The sequence below is a fragment of the Vitis riparia genome, chromosome 14 (genome assembly GCF_004353265.1).
Source record: "Vitis riparia cultivar Riparia Gloire de Montpellier isolate 1030 chromosome 14, EGFV_Vit.rip_1.0, whole genome shotgun sequence".
Lineage (NCBI taxonomy): Eukaryota > Viridiplantae > Streptophyta > Magnoliopsida > Vitales > Vitaceae > Vitis > Vitis riparia.
Window position 1 is genome coordinate 24,292,225 of NC_048444.1, and position 25,852 is coordinate 24,318,076.

Sequence of the window (25,852 nt, forward strand, 5' to 3'; positions counted from 1 at the left end):
AAATATGTCAATTGCATTATTGAATAAAATTGCTTGCATTTTTATACCCTATGAGAACATAAAAAGATATTTGGATGCACACTTAAATTAAACAAAAAGTAAATTAAAGTAAATATGAACGTAATTATAAATAAACTTTATCAAATCTTATTATCCATTAATATTATCTTCCAAAGTTTCCTGGATCTTTTTAAAGTATTATACAGTTTTATTGATCCTCAATAAAGAACAAACACTTATATAGTCCAATCCCTATGAAAATGTCGAAGCATGCTAAGAGGTATAAAGCCTCGAGTATTAATTTCTTCATTAGACACCATGGTTATAAAAAAAAATTTAAAGAATAAAATTAGTTATGATAAGAAATTTAAAGGTATGAAACAAAGAAACTAATTAATTAAAATAATTAAAAGTACAAAATATGTGCAGGTTCATTATCTTCATGGAATTAAGATTTCTTTATATACCACATTCTTAGTAGAAGATCCTTTGCCAATGGTACATTTGGAAGTGCTTTATTTGATGATAACTTTTATTGTTGTCATTGAAGTGTCATGTGATAATGCAACATATAATTGACAATGTAAGAAGATATTTTGTGGTAAATATGTACTAACATATGGTATTGTTTGAACTTATGCTTTGTTTATAATCATTGTAAAACTAAGTCAAATTGACAATTGAGATTATTTGAATTGGAAAGGATATCCTTCATGTTCCATTGATAAAAAAAAAAGTATTTTTTGAAGTAACACTTATTTTCCAGTATATTGTCCTATTATTTGTGTTGATATTACATTTGGCTCAAAATCTTTGCACACTATTCTAGTTCTATGGCAAAGCCCATTTGATGGATCTAAGTTCCTTAAGAGTATGATATAATAATTTTTCTTTAAGACTAACGCATGAGAGGAGTTTATTTGGTGTTATGTATCAAAAATTCTTCTTGATAATAATTTTGAGTATCATAAACTGCAGAGTCGAAACTATAATATGTTCTAAATTCCTTAGCATGAAACGTTATCCTTAGTTATTGCAAGGAAAGCTGGTTGCGTGATATATTCAATTGAGTCGACATGATCTTTAAGAATATTTAAATATAAAGGGTATTTTTGGAATAAAATTATAGGCAAACACCTCATACTTCCCATAGTTGGATGACAATGATATGATATATTTTATTATAGCTGTTTAGCATATTTCGGGAATGGTCAATCTTGGAATTCGAATAAGACCCGGCACCCTTGGCTTATCTGCAATCTCCTTCTCTAAATACCCTCATTAGCTTCCTTTATATCCGTTCTGTTGTTCAATATCTTTCGGCCACTGATTGTTTTATTTCGACTTCTACTTGTTCTGGATTGTGGGTTTTTAATATTTTTTTTTTTCCGAATGGATGATGTTGGAGTTTTGAAGAAGGAAACGATGATTTGCACTCCATTGATGGGTCAATCGGTCGAGCAGATGGTGAGAGACATGCATAAGGCGAAGGTGGAAGGCGCTGACTTGGTTGAAGTCAGGCTGGACTATATAAACAACTTCCACCCTCAACAAGATCTTGAAATCATTCTAAGAAACAAACCATTGCCAGTGATGATCGTTTATCGGTATAGCTAACTGTCATATTTAGATATATATATATATGTTTGTATTATGTACTTGTGTGATAAGCTTGTTTTCTGCCATTGGAGGTTTGTGCTTTGAATTTTTTTTTTCTTTTGAAACTTAATTTTGTAGTTCTTGTTAGGTAATGTATTTTGGGACTGGGAGTCATTATCCAACGTGAATTGTGAGATGGGAAAAAGTTTAATGGCATGGGCTTCTTCTCTGGGTCCACATTTCTGACAAGGTTTTTTATGTAGGCACCTAGCCATTTGTGGCACATTGATGTGGTTCTCATACCAATATTTTAGACTCAAATGCATTAGCAATTGTACGCAGGGCCAAAGTTTTCGAACTTTGACAAGGGTGTATGATCAGATAATAATGTGGTTAGAGCTAAAATTAAGGTATTGGAATGGCTATAGCAATTGGGTGCTGGTGGCAAAAACCATGATGCTGGTTAGGAGATCTATTGACATCATAGTGAGGGTGCTCAGCATTCTCATGATTCAATGACTTTTGGAAGATTTCATTTGTATGGTGTGTAAAAAGTTACGAAGTTTTGATATGGATTTGGGTTCGCTCTGAAATAGATAGAATAGTTCATGCTTGTTCTGTTCACAAATAATTAGCATTAAAGAAAGGGTCAGGATCCACCATCGGATGAGTCTTATTTAATGGATGATGAAAATCACTTTAATTAAATGATTTTTAGTCATTTGATTTGTGTTTGAGATTCAATGGCTACAATAATAGAATTTGGATTATTTGAATGTGTTGAATAAACTAAGTGAGACTCATCATATAGTGGATCCTGATACTTTTTTGGTGCTGATGTGGTGAAATTGGAAAAACACTGGTACTAACAAGGCCCACAGAGGAGCCAAAACAATCTTGTCTAAGATATATGCTGAACTTTATGGTTTATTTTTGGAGTTAAAAAAATTGGCTGTTTCAAATAATTTTCATGTTTCACTTAGGTTTATTATGAACTTTCTGTGTCAATTATTATACTTACTCTTTGTGCAATTGGCTTAACTCCTTTTGCTTGGGAGGCTACGTGGGAGAAGGTGCTCACTCTGGATAGGCTCCAGATAAGAGGGGTGCAACTTCCAAATTGTTGTTTTTTGTGTGGTTGTGAAGAAGAGAATGTAAATCATGTTCTTTTACACTGTATAGTGACTAGAGTCCTTTGGGATATTATTTTTGGGTTGATAGATATTAAGTGGGTCCTCCCAGAAACTGTAAAGGAGACTTTAATCTCCTGGAGGGGCTCATTTGTAGGGAAGAAAAGGAAAAAGATTTGGAAATCCATTCCGTTGTGTATTTTTTGGACGGTCTGGAAGGAGAGGAATAGGTTAGCCTTTAGGGGGGGTGCGTTGAATATTCAGAGATTAAAGAATTCTTTTGTCTGTAACTTATGGAATTGGGCCAAAGTGTATTTAGGTGAGGAGTCTTTCTCCCTTATAGGTTTCTTGGAGTGGATAGCTTCCACTTGAGGGGAGGTAGTTCTTTTTGGTCCTTTTTCTCTTTTTGAGGTTGTAGCCGTCTTGTATACTCCTTGTATGCTTTGTGGCGTTTAGCCTTTTCTAATGCATATCTTGTTTACTTATCAAAAAAAAAAAAAGTTTAAAAGCTTTTTAATAAGTTTGTCATTTCATATTTGGTTTAGTGTTAAGTTATACATTGCGTCAAATTACTTGTCTACTATATGTGCAAGTGTAACCTATGTCATTATTCATTGTGATTTGTTAGGTGTCTTTGTTGTACTATTTTCTCAAACTGAAGAAAACATAGGAAAAGTAGTATAGGTGAGAGTTCAGAGGCTGTGTGTACTTTGGTGTGCCCATTTTCTAGGTGTTGTGAATCTATTTCCTCTTTGCCCATCAAAAAGAGAAAAAAAAAGGTGAGAGAGTTCATAGGTTAACATGATAATGTTAGACTGCCTTTAGGAAGAACCAAGTTGTACTTGGTGTAAGTTTATGTGGCAATTTAGCAGGCAGTTTTATGCCAAACCGATATTAACTGGCCTTTTTCAAAATGATTATCAACATCATATTAATTTCAAAACTGAAATTTTAAAGGCAGTCTATATGGCTTTTGTCAGGATTCTACCTTCCTTCTACCCTTGTTTCCAGTTATTTGGTCAGTTACATGATTCTTAGTTCAGTGCTCCAGGGCATATCTTCAATTTACTTAAGAGGCACCGTGTCTTTTCTACTGGCCCAGTCCTTTTTGGTCTGCCTATGAAGTTCTCTACTTGAAACACATTGGTCCTCCTTACAGGTTATCATCAGACTTTATCAGACCATCTTAAGTGACCTCTGATCTCATCCTTAAGTGGTGTTGCTTCTACCTTTTAAAGAATATATTACATTATTATTTTTATCTTTGTTCTTTTTATATTTTTTTAATGTTATTAGAGTGTCCTCATTGCCTACCATCTTCCTGGTGAACCACTAAGCACCTTTCATTGTTTGAAGGGAAAAAAACCTATACACAAGTGTCCTAGTATGGAAATTTAAACCTTAAAAACTTCTATCAGGTCAAATATTATGCAATTCCATTTTTTTTTTCAGGCCAAAATGGGAAGGTGGTCAGTATGAGGGTGATGAACACTCAAGATTGGAAGCACTTCATTTAGCTGAAAAATTAGGAGCTGATTATATTGATTTTGAGCTCAAGGTAATGCTTAGATATTGGCATTTTACTTAGAATAGGAACAAATCAATTGATTAATGCCATTTGAGTTTTTTTTTTTTTGTTGCATTATATTCATCCTATTTATCAAGGTTTTATGCATCCTCTCCCAGTAAATTAACTGCTTGTAAGAACAAAGATCTTAATCTTGGCATTTATATTGAACTTTGAACTTGTTATTCTGATGCCTGCTAGACATCTTGCCACAGAAACTTGCGGTATGTTAAGAATATTGCTGTGAATACCTAACTCCAAAGCCATTGGGAGTGAATCCATTTAAAGCATATTGTACTTCCAACTGTTGAGTTTATTGTTGTTTGATGTGAAACAGCTTCCATGCAGGGGAATTGCTTGTTGATCACTCACATGGAAGGGCTTTCATCTTGACTAGTTACAATCTTCCCCCTCTTATGGTAGGGAAAATATTAATGAAGTTAATGAAGCTGTCCATCCAACAAGAGGGGCAGTTATTTTTAAAAGAGGGATGCTAGAGAAATTAGAAGAACTTCCTATAGAGTCTATCAATCCTGGTAAAAAAAAACTGTCCAAAAGCATCTATTATGTACTAAAAACTAGTAAATGCAGTAATAATTTTCATTCCTAAATGCATCAAAAGATTATAAACACATGAAACTTCACTGTAATCCACCTATTTGCACTAAAATCAAAAGAGGTTATGTTGAAGAGCAAGACAAAGGATGGAAGTCTTGCAATATTGACAAAAATTTTGAAAATATTCTTATGTGATAGACATAATGCTTACAAGGGGAAATAATCTGAAGTTTCTGAACAGGGTAATTAGGAAATAGACCTGGTTTCATGGGTCTTGGTGGTTTTTCACAAGGCTACTGTAAATGGAGCAAGAACAGCATGTCTTTGGATCACCTTCTGTACATTATAGTAATTGCTCTTCCTACACAGTCACCTCCTTCTTGGAATTATCAATCCAAATTTCAAGTATTCATTCTGATTCCGTAAATCCTTAAGTTGATGACATTTCTAACACAATATGGTGTTCCTGAATCTAGTTAATAATGAATTCTACATATATTTGAATCAGCATTGGAATCAATTCCGTAATAATACTAAGAGTCATTGTACACTGATATACTAATGTGTGAAAATTTTACATTTGGACCATTTAGAAAAACATACACAACAAACACATTAGTTGTTTTATATATCTTTGCAAGGTCATATCAACATTTATAACCCACCTCTCTTTACTGGTGCTTAATCTCACCTTAGTTGTCACTGTATCATTCTCTTAGGTAGTTAAGAAGCTGAGGAATTATGTTCTACCCTCTCCTTTTAAGTAATGGATGAGTGATCATTTAATAACCAGTAGGGAATTCCATAGGTTCCCTGGCTTTCCATTGTGCAATGCCAGGGATGATCCGGAAATATGCATGCAAGTATGATTTCCTTCTTCTTGTCTTTTATTTTTTACTTTTATATTTTTGGATCTCTTCAAAAGGGAAATTTAAAGACGGGGGATTGCCAACCACTCTTCATCTGAATAACCACAAATGAGATATGTAGTTTCTCCTTGGCTGAACTGTCATTGATTTCTGTGCATCACAGATAAGTCATCGGGAAGGCCTTGAGGTCTAATTCTTTAACTGATGCTTTCCTGACAATCATTTCACATGGACCTGAACTGTAAGAATGTGCAGGTGGCTTCTGATTTCTTAGGGAAACAGAAGATGGATCAGCATAGCAGTAGCAGAACAATAGTGTCATGCTATGTGGATGGTGTGACCCCTCCAATAGAAGATCTCATCTGTCGTGTTGCACTTTTGCAATCTACTGGAGCAGATATGATCAAACTTGTCATCAATGCAACTAATATTACAGAAATAACCAAGATTTTTCATTTGCTTTCACATTGCCAGGTATGAGGTGGTATGGTGAAACTGCACTGAAAATATAAGTTGTAATTAAAAAATAAAAATTCAAACAAGAGAACCTCAAAAATTATAAACAAAATTTTCAATTTAGTTTTTTCCTCCTTAAAATTGGAGCTAAAGTTAGGTCAAAAGAAAAAAAAAAAGGAAAAAAAATGAAAAAGAAAAATGAATGGTAAAGAGGTAGAGTTAATTTCACTCACCTTCCCTGAGGTTTGGACTAAATACATTTCACCACCATTAGTTTGAAATTTTGTAAAATACTTCCCTTACTTTGAGTTAAAGGGAAGGTGAGTGGAATTAATAATGAGAAGGGTAGGTAGGGAAGGTGGATTTCTTCTTGCTGCATTTTTTTTTTCTTGGCAGAAATGAGTTATGATAGAATACGTCTTTTTAATCTCAATGAGATGGGCATGTGAAATTAACAATGAGAAGGGTATGAGAGATATTTGACGAAATTTCAAACTAATAATAGCTAAATATATTTAGCCCAAACCTTAGGGAAGGTGAGTGAAATTAACCTTAGAAGGATAAGATATAACTTTATTTAGTCTTTTGAAATTTATGGTAGTTTCATTTATTTAGTGTGGCATGACAATTAATGCTGTTGCTACTACCTGCAGATGCCGCTAATAGCCTACTCAATTGGGGATAGAGGTTTTATGAGCCAGATATTGTGTCGAAAATTTGGAGGTTTTCTAGTCTATGGATCAATGGAAGGAAGTCCGGTGGCTGGCCTGCCTACTTTAGAGAGCCTTAGAGAAGCTTATAAAGTTCAGTATATAAACAAGGATACTAAAGTTTTTGGGCTCATCTCAAAACCAGTTGGCCACAGCAAAGGCCCTATTTTGCATAATCCTGCCTTTAGACATGTGAACTACAATGGAATCTATGTTCCAATGCTGGTTGATGATCTCAAGGAATTCTTTAGCATTTACTCAAGCCCTGACTTTGCTGGTTTTAGGTATGCTAGATGCAAACCTAGTCTCTCTAGAAGGCTAGGAAAAAAATTATGTTTTTCTGATTAGAAGTAGTATTTTGTCTGAGAACTGTGATTTTTCTTTCATTGATATGACCTGCTTTCTTTTGCACATGTGATTTTTTTCCCTTTGGTGGTGGTGGGTTGGGGTTTGGCAGCATTGGAGGGTTTGTTTTGGAGATTGTGTAATAAATATAGATAGGCTATACAATATCCACTTATAAACTATTTTATTTGCTATAATGATTAAGAGCAAGCCACCACTATCATCAAAATGAGGCAGACCCCATCCACAGACAACAAGGCTCTTTTCCTGATTTTAGTTTCTGTTGCCACAATCAAAATGACTCTCCATTGTACATACATTATTTAGATTATGACCAATAGCACTGATGAAATCTAGTTGCTTTTGTGCTGCCTCATGATTAATTTGTTTGAGATGGCTCTGTTTAGGCTAGATCTGCTCATTTATTGTAACGATCCATTTATGATTTTTCTCCTGTGGATCTTTAACATGGTTTCTTTCTTCATCATATGTGTGAACTGTAGTGTTGGGATTCCATACAAGGAAGCTGTAACTGGATTTTGTGATGAACTTCATCCACTTGCTCAGGTTGGCCTATTTTTCATGTCAAATTTCGAAATTATATTAGGATTTTATAGCTGTACGCTTTTGTGCATTTGCTTCATTTATCCAGTTCCCAATATGCGGGTGAGCTTAAGATCAATTGTCTCTACTGGAGCTAAATCTGGATCAAGGTTTCAAACTCAGCTTTCATTTAAAAAGAAAAACAAATTTTTGCATTGGGTAACCTGCTGGGTACTGCTATACTGTGTTGTGAGCCTCTCCTCATCGTGGTATTTAGTGCTAGTTTCCACTTTTCATTGAAAAGAAGGATCTCTTTCTCTCTCTCTCTCTCTCTCTCTCTCTCTCTCTCTCTCTCTCTCTCTCTCTCTCTCTCTCTCACACACACACACACACACACACACACACACACACACACACACACACACACACACACACACGCACACAGAGGACCTTGTTGGGTTATGCTGTTCTCTGTTGTGAACCTTGCCTGTTCAGTTATCTAGCACAAAGCACATCATGTTATGTAGTATTGGTTCCATCATTTCATCTCTCTCTCTCTCTCTCACACACACACACTCACAGAGGGCACATCATGGTACATAGTATTGGTTTTATCATGTCAGTCTCTCTCGGAGGAACTTTCAGGTCTCTGCTATCCTTTGTTGTGAACCTCTTTTGTTCAATCTCCTAGCACAGATCACATCATGAGACATAGTATTAGTTTGAGCATTTCATTGAAAAGAACAATAAAATGGCATGTCTCTCTCTTTTTGTCTACCTTTCTCTCCCCCCTCCCCCCTCTCCCTCCCTCCCTCTCTTTTATATATATATAGCAGGGACCTTGAAGACAGTCTTGCAGTTACAAACTTCTACCAAATTTACTAGCTGCCCTAGAACCATCTTTTAATGTGACATGTTTGATTGTTTACCAGACAAAGTGAAGAGGCTTGCAGTGAAGAGGAGTTGTGCTATATTTCTAATTTGTCCTTTCATCTCATTGCAACCTCACAACAATCTATTTCCTTGATCTGTCTGGATTTTATATCATCCTGATGGGAGAGACCTGTGACATTTGATGTTTTAAACCATGATTTTGACTATCAAGATGATCTGCAATGGCAGGGGAACATAGTTGCAATTTACCCTGCGTATAGCATTGACAACTGAATCAACTTTTGCATATTTGCCAGTCTATAGGTGCTGTTAATACTATTATGAGGAGGCCTAGTGATGGGAAGCTGATCGGTTATAATACAGATTGTGAGGCTTCCATAACTGCAATTGAGGATGCTCTGAGAGGTACCGACACTGACACCTAGGAATTTCTTGAATCAACATTTATGTGCTATTATTAAAACTAATCTAGTCTTGGATTTAGAAGGGCAGTAGAACACCGCCCAAAACTTCTTTAGATGATCCATGACCTGTGCATGTTTTAGGAGGAACAAGTTTTATTAGATTTAGCCATTCTTTAGTTGATTAGTACCTCCAGAATAAGTTTGTGTCAGTTTCAGGAAGTTGGTCAGGCTGTTTGGCCTTATTTGGTAACTGTTTTTTAAATCAGTTCTGAAAAAATAGTTTTTAGGAACAATTTTTGAAAACCATTCTATGATATTTTGTAAAACAAAAGTCTGTTTGGGAATCTAAAATTGTTTTTAAAATTTTTAAATATGTTTTAAAAATAATTTTTATGTCCATAGCTTTATTTTTAATCACTATATATGTTTGTATAATTATTCTTTAAAATAGCTCTAAAAGAACAACTAAAAGAAATTATATGAAAACATCCTGTTTTCTGTTTTCTAATAATAGAAAACATAAAATAGTTTCTGATTGCCAAGTGTGTTTTTCAGTTTTTTTGTTTTAAAAAATAGAGAACTGTTAGTGAAAATAGTTGCCAAACAGGCCTATGACTTCGGTTCCTTGAAAATCACTTGTAATTTCTCTTATCTAGTGCAAGATGCTCATAGCTAACAAATCAAGCAAGCCCCCTATTATTTCCGACGCATGGTTTGGCATTTATTTCTGATGCATGGTTCGGGATTTCTCGTTGTGCCCTTGAATTTTCTGTTGTGGTTTGACTTCTTAGTGTTTGTGCATCAAAAATTTCACAGAAAGGGGATTGCCAAATGGAGAAGCACCCCTTAATTCACCACTCACTGGAAAACAGTTTGTGCTAGTTGGTGCTGGAGGTGCAGGACGAGCACTGGCCTTTGGTGCTAGAAGTCGGGGAGCACAGCTAGTCATTTTTGACCTCGATTTTGGTATAGAAACTAAACATTTTCTATTTATAATGAATCAATAGTACTTTTTCCCCTATATGCTGATATTGTTCTTTATTTTGTTCCAGGGCTGAAGCTTCTCTCTGGTATAGGCCTCTCAAGTTCATTAGGTTTCCAACCAATGTGTGTGGCACATCACCCCCTTGGAGTGGTCATTTTCTCATCCCATTGGAAAAGCAGTGTTACTTGCATTTATGCATCCCACTTTTCCACCCCCTTTCTCCTTATGAGATGAGTGAACCACGTTTTTATACCTTGCTGCATCCCATCATGATCATGGCCTAATGAACCAGAGAAGTCTATACCAGGAAGGATCACAGCTCTTCTTTCCAACCTTCATTGTTCTTCCCCTAAAGATAGAGCAAATTCACTTGCTCATGCGGTTTCTGGTGAAGTTAAGCTTTATGAAGATGTAGCCAACTTCCAGCCTGAGAAAGGGGCAATCCTTGCAAACGCAACACCTTTAGGAATGCATCCAAATACAGATCGAATTCCTGTGGCTGAGGTTCTCTCTACTTCCATCCAGGCTAGGACCATATTTCTCAATCTGGCATTCATGCTCAAGATCATTTGTTTGCATTTCAGGAGACCCTGTCGGATTACCAGCTTGTCTTTGATTCTGTTTACACACCCAGAAAAACGAGATTATTAAAAGAAGCAGAGGCTGCTGGAGCCATCATTGTGAGTGGTGTGGAAATGTTCCTTCGTCAGGCCATTGGCCAGTTCAATCTCTTCACTGGTGGAGAAGGTACATCTTAATTTTCTTTACTTCTTCAATCACTTTCTCCTAATTTTCTTCTACTTCTTGGATTTGCCACACTATCACACTGACATATTGTTGATAGGACATTGCTGGGCACACTGTTGAAGCAACTAAAATTCTATCCTAACAAACTACTACAAGCAATCAAGACATTGTTCCCCAAATTTTCTCCTACCACACCTTAAGAAATTTGGTGTAGTGTCGAGAAAAACGAAGATATAAATCTTTATAACTAAATATTTGCAGCTTCACAATTTAACACAGATTTTTCAAGCTTGTAGTTTCCCTAATATGATTCACTCCTACTCTTTCGCCTCTGTTTTGCAGCACCCGAAGAGTTCATGAGGGAGATTATTTTATCAAAGTTCTGATACACTGCCTCATGCAATAAATATTGTATCATGAACAGTTCTTTTCAAGATTGAATCTACAATCATCAACCAGTAAACCAAAGATGAGAAACTAATGCAACTCCTTTGTGAGATTGATTTAGTTGGAGCTAGTATATGTATGACAATCTTTATACATGAGCTTCCAAGCACATTTCAATAAAGGTTATTTGATTAAAAAGGTCTCCAAAAATCCAAATTTGAAAATCTAAGGGTTTGTTTGGTTGTTGTTTTTAAAAATTATTATGGAAAACAATTTTTGAAAACTGATATAGAAAACAGTTTTTAAGAACAATTTTTGGTGTTTCCAAAAAAAAAAGAAAATGAAAAAATTGTGTTTGGGAATTGAATTCTAGAAAATAGTTTTTGTTCTTAAAAAAAAAATGTTTGGTTGAGTTAATAAAAAAGTTTTTTAGAACAAGTAAAACAAAAAATAAGTTTGAAAGTTGTTGTTGTTGTTTTTTTTTTCAATTAATAAAGTATTTTTTCAATTAACTTAATATTATAAATATATAAATAATTTTTATAATCTTCTTAAACAAAGAATTTTTTGAACAGTGAAAAAACATGGAGAACAATTTGTGCTTTAAATAGTAAAAAAAAAACAATAAAAACATATTTTTATTGTTTTCAAAAAAGTGGTTTTTGAAAATACGGGAAACACAAAAAATAAAAATACACCTCCTTCTTCAAACATGTTTTTAGCGTTTTTTGTTTTCAAAAACAAAAAACAGTTATTTGAAACAACAATCAAATACGCCTTAACTTTATATTTTTTGGCCTATTTTTGATAAAAAATAAAAAAGTCTTCATTTTTTCTTTATAAAAATAACATTTTCGTTTAAAATCTATATAAAAATAATCAAAACGATGAATGATATTTATATAAAAAATAAGTTACTTTTAAAGTAAAAACATGATAAATGTTAAATTTACAAATTTAAGAATTATTGCACCATTTTTAATCAATTAATTCTTTCAAAAATGCAAGACTCGTGCTCAATTCAACTTCTATCCAAGTTGCTGCATGGAAGATTGATGTCTTCTAAATATAGGAGAGGTACCAATAGGTGAGAAAAAGTGTTGTTTTTAATTCAGGGAAACCAAATTCATAGAAAAGTATGTGGTTGTCAAAACTACTATTAGGTTTAACAATGATAAGGTATGTTGACATATCCCCACAACACCCAACAATAATAATAAATATAATAAAACCTAGTTTGGTCATGGAATTCAGTAGTCCCAAGACTTGTATGATTTTTTGAAATTTAGGTGGAGAAGATAAACAAAGTTGTTCGGTGCATGGTCTGCTCTTCTTCGCATGCCCATCTACCATACCGTCCTAGTGCACTCCATTCAACCCATGGACCACTGCAACTTTCATGGGTGCCAAATTTAATATTATAATATTTGTTAAAAAATTTCTTAACTGTCACAATTATATTATGTTAAAAAATATTTGTAAAGAACTTTTGATAGTATATAGGACCAATCGAATAGAAATTGTCCGCTTTAACCTAAAGGGGTCATTATGACTTTAAAATGTGTTTATAAGGTTAAGAAGAATCTCTACATAAATGGTTGTAATAACTTTTTTTTCTATCTGATATGAGATATCACAAACATTCTCCAATGTGGACACAACGTTCTCATTGTTGTTTTATGAGATTATGTAGACCAAACAGACAAACACCTTTCTTTATTCGATATAGAATTTCACAAACATTTCACAATGCAAATACAACGTACTCGTTGTATCATATAAGATTGCGGGACCAAATAAACAAACACTTCTTACAGGACCAAATAAACCCTCACATCGGGATCGAGGATCGGTTTTGATATTATTTATAACGACTTACACCAAATCATATAGGTATTATCCGTTCTAGGCCTAAAAAGGTTTTCACATTTTTAAAACACGTCTATATAATTAAAAAATTTTCTCCTATTTAATGTAAGAGATCACATATACTTCAAAATATAATTTATTTATTTATTTTGGGGTAGACACTTGTATTTAAAGAAAATATGATAAAAATGTCAATTTTATTTAAATAATTTTTTTAAATATAAAATTCAATTACGTTGAACACTACCCCAACTAAGCCGTCATTACAGGAACAATTATGTATATGTTCTTTTGCATAAAATAGAAGACATTTTTTTTTATTTTTGGGACTTTGATTTAATGCTAAAAATTATTAGTCTATCTAATAAATTTTTCGGAGAAGGATGTTCAAAAAATTGAACGTTGCCATCTTCAAAAGTAGTCCTAATAGGCCATTCGGTAACTAGGATTCTATTAGTCATGATGAAAAGGAATCAGGTGCGGTCAGGGCCACGGTCCAGGGCGTTACCCGATGTTCTTGGTCCCAGCCGCCGGTAATAAGACTGACAGATGGGTCTAGAATTACCTGTAGTAGGGCAATTCATCGCCGATTTTCTTTTTGTCCTGGGAAAATACCTTGGCCATTATCAAATCATTGGGGGAATGGATCATCTGTACTTCCTCCAGCAAACTAATTTTTCATTTTCACAATTGAAATTACTTGCAAAAAAATAAAAAAATATGATATATCCTGTTTGGATCTATTTCTAAGAAGTTAATTTTTTTTTTTCAGGTTTAATAGGAGTCTCAATGCTAAGAAAACTATCCAAACAAGGTGGTAGATTTATAGAAATGTATAAAATATGGTGGTGGTCTCCTGCAATTCCTGGAGTTGGGTTTATTATAATGGATGTGCATGGGCAACATGAATGAGACCTGGCCGCCCTCTACCTAAACTTCTCCTACGAAACCACACTTCACCAAACTGAGGTGACGCAGCCCAAGTCAATACCATCGAACTTTCAATCTACCCTTCTGTCACCAAAATTGGGCTGTGCCAGTGTGCTCTTCAGCAGCTTCCAATCCTCATGGACATCTTATAGGGATTAAAGCCTAGCTCCACACGTCCATATAAGCCCTACTTTTAATACTCATATACACTGCTATCATTTCCTTCTTTCAGGCTTTCAGCAGCTTCTAACTAAGCCACTGTCCACTGAATATTTTTCGATATGGGGAGCCTCCCAGTAAGTAGTCCAGTTTTTGGTTTCTGCTCAAGCTCCTTCACCTTCCATGAACATGAGTAGTAGTTTAGGTACTCCAATGTGGTAGTTCTCTTTTTTTTGCTGATGTTTGTGGTGTTTTTTTTGGTGTGGGTGTTTAGTTTACTGTTTCAGATCTTCAGACAAGTGTTAGTGGAGTTAGGAGCAACCCCACTTTGCTATGCACCCCATTGATGGGTACCACAGTGGAGCAGATGCTGACCGAGATGAGAAAAGCAAAGGAAATTGGTGCAGATATTGTGGAAATCAGGCTGGATTGTTTGAGGAACTTCAGTCCTGCACAAGATCTTCAAATTCTTATCAAACAATCTCCTTTGCCAACTCTAGTGACTTATAGGTGAATGTCAAAGTAGTTTAAATTCTAATTACAACTGATCACTCAGTCAAATCTTAAGTTTTTACCAACTGCTTCTCCAACAATGTCACACTAACGTTAAGATCGAGCATTCCACTATCCTCTCCAGTAATCTTCTAAACCCAATTGATTTGTTGCAGTTAAGTATGTGGGCTTTTTGACTAAAACCATCCAATGGGTTATATATATATATATATATAAGATTATTATATAATGGTTGTTTAAAGATATCATTTCAAATTGCACCAAACATTTAACAAAGTATTTTAAAGGGTGGGCCTCAGTTCAGCACTAGAGATGTTTTAGCTTCTAAGTAACACAAAGAAAAGTTTTTCTTCATCATGTTTGAGATCCTTTCTAATGGAACCCTGCTACTTCCATGTACTTTTTTAGACCTATATGGGAGGGTGGTCAGTATGAAGGTGATGAAAACAAGCGACAAGATGCACTTCGACTCGCAATGGAACTGGGTGCAAGTTACATTGATGTTGAGCTTGAGGTTTCTTTCTCATCATAACCTTTAAACACTTCAATTTCCAAAAAATCATTGATATTTTAATTGCCAGTGAGACTATCAGTTCTAACACAATTTCTTGCTATGAAGTTTGTCAAATCATACATGGAAAGCTTCACTAGCTGTTCAATTTCTGTATTCATATTTGCTTAACCTATTTTATGCAAGCCTACAAACCTGGGTTACACTTTCCCTGATTTTGCAGGTTGCTCATGAATTCAATAATTCAATTTATGGGAAGAAGCCCCAAAACTTCAAAGTCATTGTTTCTTCTCACAATTTCCACAACACCCCATCTACTGAGGCTATTGGGAATCTGGTGGCCAGAATCCAAGCCAGTGGAGCTGATATAGTGAAGATCGCAACAACTGCATTAGACATCACAGATGTGGCTCGGGTTCTTCAAGTAACTGTGCATTCTCAAGTGAGTAATGTCCATCATATATAGTGCCTTACAAAGATCTGTCTAGTTTTTTATGATTCATTTGTTTATGGAATTTCTTCAAAAATCATAGGTTCCAACAATAGCAATTGTCATGGGGGAGAGGGGTTTGATTTCACGGTTACTTAGCCCCAAATTTGGTGGATATCTCACTTATGGTGCACTTGAAGCTGGTGCAATATCAGCTCCTGGGCAACCGACAGCCAAAGACTTGTTGGATTTGTACAACTTCAGGCTTATTAAACCCGATACCAAAGTATATGGCATCATTGGGAAGCCTGTTGGACACAGCAAGAGTCCTCTTTTGTTCAATGCAGCATTTAAGAAAGTCGGTCTTAATGCTGTTTATGTGCATTTGCTGGTGGATGATGTTGAGAAGTTCTTCAACACCTATTCAGCCCCTGATTTTATCTCTGGATGCAGGTACGTAGTCATACATTTTCTTGTTTCTAGCCATCAGAATAGCAGAGAAATGATCACAAAAATAATGAAATTAATTTGAATTGCAGTTGTACAATCCCTCACAAGGAGGTTGCAATCAAATGCATGGATACTATTGACCCCATTGCACGGGTATATGATGATATTTACATCCCTTTTTCTTTTAAACATCATCTCCCTGGTGATGCATGACTAATTCATTTCTTTGCCCAATTCTTACAGAAAATTGGAGCTATTAACAATATTGTTAGGAAACCAGATGGAAAGTTAACTGCTTTTAACACCGACTACATTGGCGCCATAGAAGCCATAGAGGATGGACTAAGAGGTCTGTTCTATTTTTTTCAAGCTATGAAGATTCTGTTTAGCAGAGTATTCAGGCCTTCTCACTCATTTTTTTTCTTTTGCTTTCACAGAATCAAATGGTTCAAGCCCTGCAGTTGGCTCACCCTTAGCCGGGAAATTGTTCGTTGTCTTGGGAGCTGGTGGTGCTGGCAAGTCACTTGCTTATGGTGCTAAAGAAAAGGGAGCAAGAGTGGTAGTTGCCAACCGAACATTTGAAAGAGGTAAGAGTGCTAGCATTGCAGCATGCTAATAATGAAAATTGAAGAAGCCTCTTGTACTTCCTTTTGCTGTAATAGAATTGAAGTTTTGATTGGTATGGTCTTTTGGGGTTCAATATCGTTGGGTGATAACTTGAGCCTTTTTGCAACTGCAGAAAGAGCTAAGGATCTAGCTGACAAAGTTGGGGGCCAAGCTTTGACCCTTGCAGAAATAGAGAACTTCCACCCAGAAGAAGGGATGATTCTTGCAAACACTACATCTGTGGGAATGAAACCGAAAATTAATGACACTCCCATTCCCAAGGTTTGCCCCATTCCCAAATGCTGTAGCCATCCATAAAATTCACTCCATTGATTTTCACTTTTCTAAGTAATAATTAGGCTTCCTTCTGTGTACTTGTTTGATTTTTGCAGCATGCTTTGAAGCATTACTCCCTAGTATTTGATGCCATATACACACCAAAAGACACTAGACTCTTGAGGGAAGCAAAAGAGAGTGGAAAAATTATAGTTTATGGGACAGAGATGTTGATCCGCCAAGGCTTTGAACAATACAAGAACTTCACTGGTTTGCCTGGTAAGACCAACTCAACAGACTTAATTCTTTTTTCCTTTTTCTTTTTTCATTTTTTTTCCTAGCTGACTCTGTTGTTTCAATCTCAATTTCAGCCCCTGAAGAATTGTTTAGGGAGCTTATGTCGAAACACGCATAAGAGGATATTTGCTTGGGCAGTCAGTTGTTTCAGCTGGATCTTATGTTTATACCTGACTCATTTCAGTTCCTTTACCATTTGATTAGCTATATATTCTGTCCTATGAATAAATCTTCCTTTTTAATTATGGAAGGATTTGTAATCAGCGTATTCTGAAGTTTTGTGATCCATGCTCTAGGCATGAAGATATGATCCTAGATTGAGAGGAATGGTGAGAGAAGGTTCATGTAGATGTAGTCTACCTACGTTTTTGGACAATGCTTTGTTTATTTGAGCTTGATTACTTTGGAGGGACCTTTCTTTGTTCATAAAAAACCAATTTGGCTCTCTATTGAAACTTCAGGAGCATGATGCCATAAAATCCGTACCCTTAAGGAGCCAGTAGAGGACCTCATCATTGGCTTACGATTTGAACCCAACACATTTTTCATGGTTTCGAGTAAGTAAAATAAATTCAATGTAAAAAATAAAATGTTAAGAACAAGTTTATTATAAAAAGTGAATTTGTTTTTTGAAAAAATAAATTTATGTAAAAGTAAAACCGATGAAAAGAGTCATATTTTTATTTTTATTTTTTAAATAATTATTTTTTAATAATGCTTTTTTAAAAATGATATATATATATATATATATATATATATATATATATATATATATATATTTAAAAAAATCATTAAATTAGTTTCTTATATATCAAGCTAGCATCTCCTTGTAAGTTATCCACAATGGTAGACAATTGATGACCAAGAGACAAATGAGACAATAGTTTGAGGGTTAAATTGTTGGCATGTTAAACTACGTACCCTCATCCAAATTAATCATCTTTTTAGATAATGGGTAGTTCACATTTTTTTTAAAACTTAATTTTAGACCCTCACTCTACATATTTCAAAATTTGTGTCTCAATTTTTTAATTGATACATGTTTATTTATTTTAATTTTTTGAAGAATATTTTATAAAATATTTCTTATATTGATATGTTATAAAATAAAATTTTCTTATGGCATAATAAAAATAATGAGGAATATATCTCTATAAATATTCTATGGGAGGGGAAAAAGTTACGAAATGGATGTAGAGATGTAAAATGTATACCGAGTAGTTAGAAATATAAAAAATAATGAAAGATATATAATAAGGTAAGGAAACAAACATGAAATATTTTAGAGCTCAACATTGATATCCATTTTGTTGTCATCTATAGTATTTTTTTATAACATTGTGAAATAATTCTCTTTCATTCATGAATATAAACATGATTGATTAAACCATGTTAATATCTTATATATGTTTGTGTATAAATTATTTTTTCCTTATATTCTTGAACTAATATATATGTTAGCATTAAAGTTTTTGCTACACTTGAAATGTTAAGGGCATGTTTGACAACTATTTTTAAGAGCAGTTTTTTGTTCTTTAGAATAAAAAAATTAGAAAAATATATTTAGTAACTAAAAATTGTTTTCTATTTTCTATTCTTGAGAAAAAAAAAAAAGGTTTTTAGATAACATCTTTTAATTGTTGTTTTAACTTGTTTTCTAAGAGTTGTTTTAAAAAATAATTACACAAACATGTTCAATGATTAAACATAAAACATTAGGCATAAAAATTATTTTTTAAAACATATTTAAAAAGTATTAAAAACGGGTTAAAAACATTTTAGGTTTCCAAATAAACTTTTGTTCTATAAAACATTAACGAATCACTTTCAAAAATTATTTTATAGAGTTGTTTTTAAAAACAAGTACCAAACAGACCCTAACAATGCCAATAGAACAATAAAACTCGAACATCAAGTAAAACTACTATTCACTCTAAAGTTTAAATTATTGGGATAACCTATGATACTATTCACTCTAAAGTATAAATTATTGGGATACCATGTGATTCAAACAATATTTTTTATGGCCATGGCTTTAATTAACAAATTTGGAAAAACCTCTACTACCAGGTTTAGTCCACCACCCACTCCACTCTCCTTACCTTCCTCACTGTAAATGTTAGGTTTGTTTTGAATGTTTGGCAGTCACACCTCTATTTCTAATCAAGAATGTTAGATTGGTTAATTCCCAATGTGCACATCAAGTTGGATGCTTTTAGTTTAAAAAATCAGGTTTAGCAGCTACTACCACAAAGACAGCTATAGCTTCACATATAATATTAATTTGATGTTGCCATTGGATGCCTTCAACCTTATATCCATTTAGGTGTATATGCACATTTGTGGGTCCATACTCCATGGTAATGTTGCATCAAGGTATTAATTAGTCATCTATTTTAGACCAACAGTGTTTACCAATGCCTGATCATATATCACTCTCAAACACAACTACAAATGCACTGAATTTAATGCACCCATTTTTAATTATTTTAGTTAAGGGATAAACAAATTTATTAGTAGAGTTATTTATACTATTGAACATTATTGGGGAAAAAGCTTAAATCAATGGGTAAGGTATCTAAAAGAAAATTTGACAAAAAAAAGAAGAGTAAAATAGCACATGTAACTAAAAGTTTGTTTGTGAGTAATATTTATAGGATTAAATGGAGTTCCTAATATAAAAATTGGTTTTTTTTTTCCCCTTTTTACAAGAATTATGTGTTGTTAAAATTGTTTTTGCCTTTTGGCCTCTAACAACTCTCTGCACTTCATTAAATGCTCAAATGACTAGTATGCATATAATGATTATGTTCAACCTAAAGGTACATCCACAAGTGAACACAACAAAAGACTCCCATTATTTTTCAAGTAGATTACAATTTTAGAACTTTCAAATTTCAAAGATCTAATTACACCAAAAAATGACTCTCTTTCATTAAAAATTTATTTTTATATTTTTCCTAATTATATAAGTACATTTTATTAAGGGAAATAATGATATACACAAAATGACATAACATAAATAATTAAGAAGAAGACAAATTGATAGAATGAGAAAATGGAAATATTCAAGAACAAAGAATGAAGCGCATAATGCCAAAAATTCACACCAAATCAATATTTCCATAAGTTAAAAAATAATATTTATTTTCCTTAATGTTAGGATATTTGTTATTATTTTCTTTATATAACTCATTATACATTTTTGCATAAACTTTTGAAAATAAGTAATATAACTTAATGCTTCTATTACTAAATTATCAAAATTTTCATTATCAGTATCAAGGTAGTATGCTCAAACTTAGATTTTTTTTATAAAAGGCTTGTTTACAATCAAGCCAAATGATGATGATCTAATGTCATAAAATGTTCAACCTACCTTAACAAACCATGTCTTTCTCTTCAAAAATAAAAAATAAAAATAAAAAACAACCAATCTTAATATTTAAGTCTTCTATTAGTATTTTATCTTGATCTCAACCTTTTCTATCATGAAAAAACCAAATAATCTCCTTATTCATAGTGTGAAACAAGACTAATTAATTAACAAAAACACCCAAGAAAGAGGGTGAATTGAGCGATTAAAATCTTTTCAAAATTGAGTAAATAAAGTAATAAACAAGCAACTATTAAAGCAAGTAATAAAGAATAGATGGAAGAGAGATGCAATTATTCATGATTGGCTAGATCATTGATACAAATAATGTCCTCCTTTCTAAGGGTTCTACTAATCAAGGCTTCAATCTTATACACTTGGATTGGCGGCCCCAATGGACATTACACTTCTTTCAAGTTCTTCACTAACTTGAAGTCTCAAAACACTCAATTTTGGACAAAGAAATGAGATTTTAATTTGCTCAATCCTAGTACAACTCAATACAAAGAAGTGTAATTAGGATAATATTAAATGGGTGCACAAAAAGATTTGCAAGTGAAGGATTTAATGCACTTAAATAGAGAGTTCTTAATAAGAGAAAGTAGATGAAAAATGAGTTAATGCTGGTATTTTCTTATCAATAAATGCATGGGATCTTTCCAATTTTAGAAAAACCTCTCAAACACCCAAAACTTAGCAAAAAGCCCTCAATAGGTTAAGCTCTGGTTCGATCGATTGGGTAGCCATTAGGGCATTTAATGCTCTACAAGTGATCATTGGTGTTTTTAAGGCTCGACCAGACCTTGATCGGCTAGACATCAACAACTAGAAGAGAGAATTTTTGTGTAATCTTAACTGGTCCTCAATTGGGAAAACTTAATTGGTTTGATTAGTTCAAGTTATCCTTTACCAGTTGGGCAAAAATCAACCCAAAATGCTTTTGATTTCAGTTTTATTCTTCCAATAACTTGAACATTTCATTTTAAAACCTCAATAGAGAATTTTTGAAAGAATTAAGCCTAAAGTTTTGAAGTAAAATGCATATTTATCTAATTTTTAAGAACTTAAGGTAACTTTTAAGCTAACAAGGTATGAATGAATGACATTAGAAAATGCAAGAAAAAAAAAAGTTATATCTTAAAGTGCTTCCTTGAGATCCATCTTAGATTGATTCCTAAACATCTTAAATCTTCAAGGATTCATCTCTTCATAACATTTGAATCTATTTTAAGTTTACTTAAGCTTTCTTTTGATTTTGGTAATAAAACCTAAACTTGACTTGATTTAAACATGTTAGTACATTTAACTTTATTTTATTATCATCAAAACATACTTAAGAAAACCCTTGGGCTAACACATGACATCGATTTTCTCTATCATCTCTTAACTAGAGAAAAACATGTTAAAGGAATTAAGGATGATAAGGGAAGTAAAAGTTCCATCGTGCAATACCAACCAAGGATCAACAATGATGAACTTGCCACTTCATGAGTTGTTAAAACCATAAAAGAAGAAATTTTTAGCATGATCTTTGGTATTAATAGGATATATGAGTTTTAAACTTCTCTTAAAGAGAAATTGCACCTCCCTACAGTTGAGAAAAAAAAAAGAAAAAGAAAAATATGTTGACTCTAAAAAAATAAAAAGTCATGATCTCTTGAAAAATATTTAAGAGAGTTTGAAAATAAAAATGACAATCTTGCCACAATTAAAATTTCAAACCAGGACAAGGTTTTTGAATTCACTCATGAACTTATCACCAAGGTATGGATTTTTTTTTTTTCCCACTTGCTAAGCTCACTAAACCATTTTATCCTTCTTTTAGCATATTCGTGTTGCCTCTTCAATGATATGAGTAATCACTCACCATCCAAAAGGAGGAAAAAATGTTCCTCGAGCATGCACAAGTTTTTATTTTAATAATATAATTATGGTTGAAATGGTTGAAGAGACCAAAATTTCAATTTGAGGGAAAGAAGTTTCACCCCTATTGAGCATTACCTGATATGATAAGTTTTTCTCAAATGATGTATTCACCAAGTTTTAAGACAAGTCAAATGTCCATTTTCATTCATACTCTCTAACTTGCGAGGACATATTATGGGAAATAATTAGATACACAAAATGATAGAATGGAAATAATCAAGGAGAACATAGACCATTAGAATAACAAAATGGAAATAATTAAGGACAACACACAATAAAGTGCATACCAACAAGAATCCACTCCAATCAATATTTTCATGAATCAAAAGCAATCAAATATCAATAATATTTTATTCTCTTAATTTAGAAAAAAATATTTATTTTCCTTAATTTTAGGATATTAGTCATTCTTACAAAAAGAAGTAACAAAACTTAATGCTTCCATTGCCAAATGATCAAATTCTTTACATTTCATGTAGAAAACTAAATGCATAATTATTAAAGATATTTATTTCTATATTAAAAAATACAGTAAGACATTTCTTTATAATAATAGAAAATTCTCTAACAAGAACATACCATAATAGAAAAAACACACAAAAAATTTACAAATAGACTTGGAAAATAATTTGAGACACTTTTCAACACCATTTCTAAAAATATTAGGTTTAAGTCTTTCTTTTTTAGTCAAAAAATTCTTTGCATAAAAATCTATAAGAATCTCGTTTTTATTAACCTTTAAGAATGAAAATTATGGCTAATTATTTATTCAATTTTTAGTTCTTATGGGTACGTAATCTTTCTTTTTCTGTTGCTTGGAGTTATAACATTTGAATGTTTCTTACATTCCACATTGTTGAAATGGTTCCTATCAAATATCTCATATTTTCTATGATCATCTTCATTTAAATAGATTGTTATAATTTTCTGCAATAAAAAAATTCATTATTGCAAAGATTTATTTACTAAGGTTGAGCTTTCTTACGAGATAATTTATATGAAGTTAATTATGGTTGAGCTTACTCAGGACAACCTAATGTGGTAAGCCTTACTTTGGATAGTGTTGAGTGATAGGCCCTACTTCGCATAGTTGTAAGTGGCGTCTTACTCTACTTTAGTGTTACCTATTGGAAGAGCATTACAAGTTGTCTTCAATTGGAAGATCTTATTACAAAAACTCCATTCAAGGCTATTCATTTTTGTAAAGATTTTATTCTAATATTCTAAGGCTACTCATTTTGGACATTTTCCTTTTGGGGTGTTCAGATGTTATTAATTTCCATACTTAAAAAGTTTCAATTGTATTGTTTCTAATTGACATAAAACTATGTGGCAAGCTTTATTCACACAACCTTATGTGGTTTGCCTTCCTTGACACAACTCGATATTCGGCACAAAGCCTCTAATGAACATATCATTGACACAAAGCCCTCTTATGCAAAACTTTAATGAGATAAATCCTTAAAAGCTTAATTGATTGTCACGTGTTGAAAGTTATTGTGTTGATATATGAAACCATTTAGAGCGAGATGAGTAAGTTGTCTAAGTGAGATATCTTTGAAGTTATAATTTTTGTCAAGGATTTTAATAGATATATAAATAATGAATAGTTATTGAATAATATCAATCATAAGAATAATTAATCGAATAATGTAACATGAAAAAGTTAGTAGAAAATCTCCAAGTGTAAAAGACCATAAATGGTCTATCGACCATAACTAATTCATTAAATATGAAAAAAAAAAATGTGCATAGTTTTACATGATTGAATGCACCTACTCCCTAAAGTTTTATATCTTTAGGGTCTACACTCTTTTTTCATATCCTCAAAGCAACACTCCTTTGATGTGGAATTCGCTTGAGAAAGTACTACCCCATACTCCTTAATGGATCACCTAAAAGACTTTATTGAAACTTTAGTGACTCAAATCCTTGACTTTTATATTCTTATAAGGTTCTTTCAAGATTGGTTTTGAATGAGAAATGGAGTTTTTTTTTAGGGTATAGGGATGACTAATCTTTTGTTTATTATATTCAATATAATAAATTTATCTATTTATACCAAAAACCTCAAGCATTGATTTGGTAAACAATCATAACTTCAATTTTATGAAAATACCCTCCAAAATATAAAGAATGGTTTAAAGTTTCAAATGAAGGGATCTAATGTTTGCATACTTGAAGGAGATGCTCAAATGTTGGAGAGATTGTTTGAACGTTTCCTGAGGCAATGTTTGAACATCCTATAAGACATTTGAATGCTCCTTTGAATGTTTGAACGCTCTTTTGGGATGTTTAAAAGCTCCTTCAAGATGTTTAAATGTTTCTTTTGGATGTTGGGATGTTTCTCAATTTTTGTGCTCTGGACTTCATTTTTCACATTTTTCTTCGAAAGGAACACATGGTAACTTATATTAGTCATTCCTTAAATCTTAACAACTCCAAGTAGATACATACTTCAAAAAATAACAACCTCTAAGTAACTTTAAGTTAAAACGGAACCAACTCGACCTATGAAAGTATGATGCATGAACCAATTAAGAAACAAAATAAAATTACTAACCTAAAGCTATCATATCACCATGCGTCCTCACTAAGATTTCTTTACATAAAGATAAGTACTCAAAAAGCGACAAAAGAGACAATGAAGCGAAAATCCTCCTTTGAAATATAATACCAATCCAGATATTAACAAATTCTTCAAGTTACCTCTCCATCTAATAAAAATAAGACTAGATGATATAAGTTAACTAAATGCTAAATTAAAATCAAGTTTGACTAAATGTCAAGTGAGAGGTATATTTTTTTTCTTCATTACGCTAAGTCTATATGCATATATTGTTAGAGATGGAACGTTCAACATGCTCATTTGTAATATTTTTTTTTTGCAAGTCTTCAAAGATATGGTGTTGCTCATATTTCAGGACCAAATAACAATCGGAGGAACTCCAAACTTTGGAAATATACGTATGATTTGTTTGACGGAAAGGAGGAGGAGGAGGAGAAGAGAGAGCAACTGACATTCTTGATGGTTCGTTCAACCATAACTATATATATTATGAAAACAGAGGAGGGCAATTTAGTAAAAGAAACACCTAACTCGTGGCAACCTGCACATGATGAGTCGGCGAGGCAAAAGCGAGGGAGATAAGAGTGTCACGTGAGTTTGTTGACACCTAACTCGGGGCGAGGAATTACCGATTAAAAAGCTCTTCAAAATTTAGTGGGTAAGGCTAGTCAATGGTGCGCCCATCTAACTAACCCCTGTCTCCATCACAACGGCCTGCTGCTGATGCATGAACTTGCTCTCCTGCT

At 33.1% G+C, this 25,852-nt stretch overlaps 2 protein-coding genes across 5 annotated transcripts; both read left to right on the top strand.

Moving 5' to 3' along the window:
* The first annotated feature begins 1,243 nt into the window (after positions 1–1,243).
* On the top strand, positions 1,244–11,392 carry LOC117931041 (bifunctional 3-dehydroquinate dehydratase/shikimate dehydrogenase, chloroplastic-like). 4 transcript variants are annotated; one of them, XM_034851889.1, is made up of 10 exons: positions 1,248–1,607; positions 4,182–4,287; positions 5,979–6,197; positions 6,833–7,173; positions 7,738–7,801; positions 8,968–9,076; positions 9,892–10,041; positions 10,416–10,564; positions 10,645–10,807; positions 11,150–11,392. In XM_034851889.1, exons 1-10 carry the CDS (start codon positions 1,393–1,395, stop codon positions 11,191–11,193), a joined length of 1,560 nt encoding a protein of 519 aa, XP_034707780.1. In that variant the 5' UTR covers positions 1,248–1,392; the 3' UTR covers positions 11,194–11,392. The 4 variants fall into 4 exon arrangements, with proteins under 4 accessions (XP_034707782.1, XP_034707780.1, XP_034707781.1 ...); XM_034851890.1 differs by having other exon boundaries at positions 1,248–1,520; XM_034851892.1 differs by lacking the exon at positions 1,248–1,607 and having other exon boundaries at positions 4,209–4,287; positions 5,780–6,197.
* Positions 11,393–14,178: 2,786 nt separating this feature from the next.
* On the top strand, positions 14,179–17,649 carry LOC117931181 (bifunctional 3-dehydroquinate dehydratase/shikimate dehydrogenase, chloroplastic-like). Its single transcript, XM_034852094.1, has 11 exons — positions 14,179–14,289; positions 14,427–14,662; positions 15,074–15,179; positions 15,400–15,618; positions 15,710–16,059; positions 16,146–16,209; positions 16,300–16,405; positions 16,494–16,643; positions 16,802–16,944; positions 17,055–17,217; positions 17,310–17,649. The coding sequence occupies exons 1-11, from the start codon at positions 14,275–14,277 to the stop codon at positions 17,351–17,353; spliced, it is 1,596 nt and encodes a 531-aa protein (XP_034707985.1). The 5' UTR covers positions 14,179–14,274; the 3' UTR covers positions 17,354–17,649.
* The last annotated feature ends 8,203 nt before the right edge of the window (positions 17,650–25,852 follow it).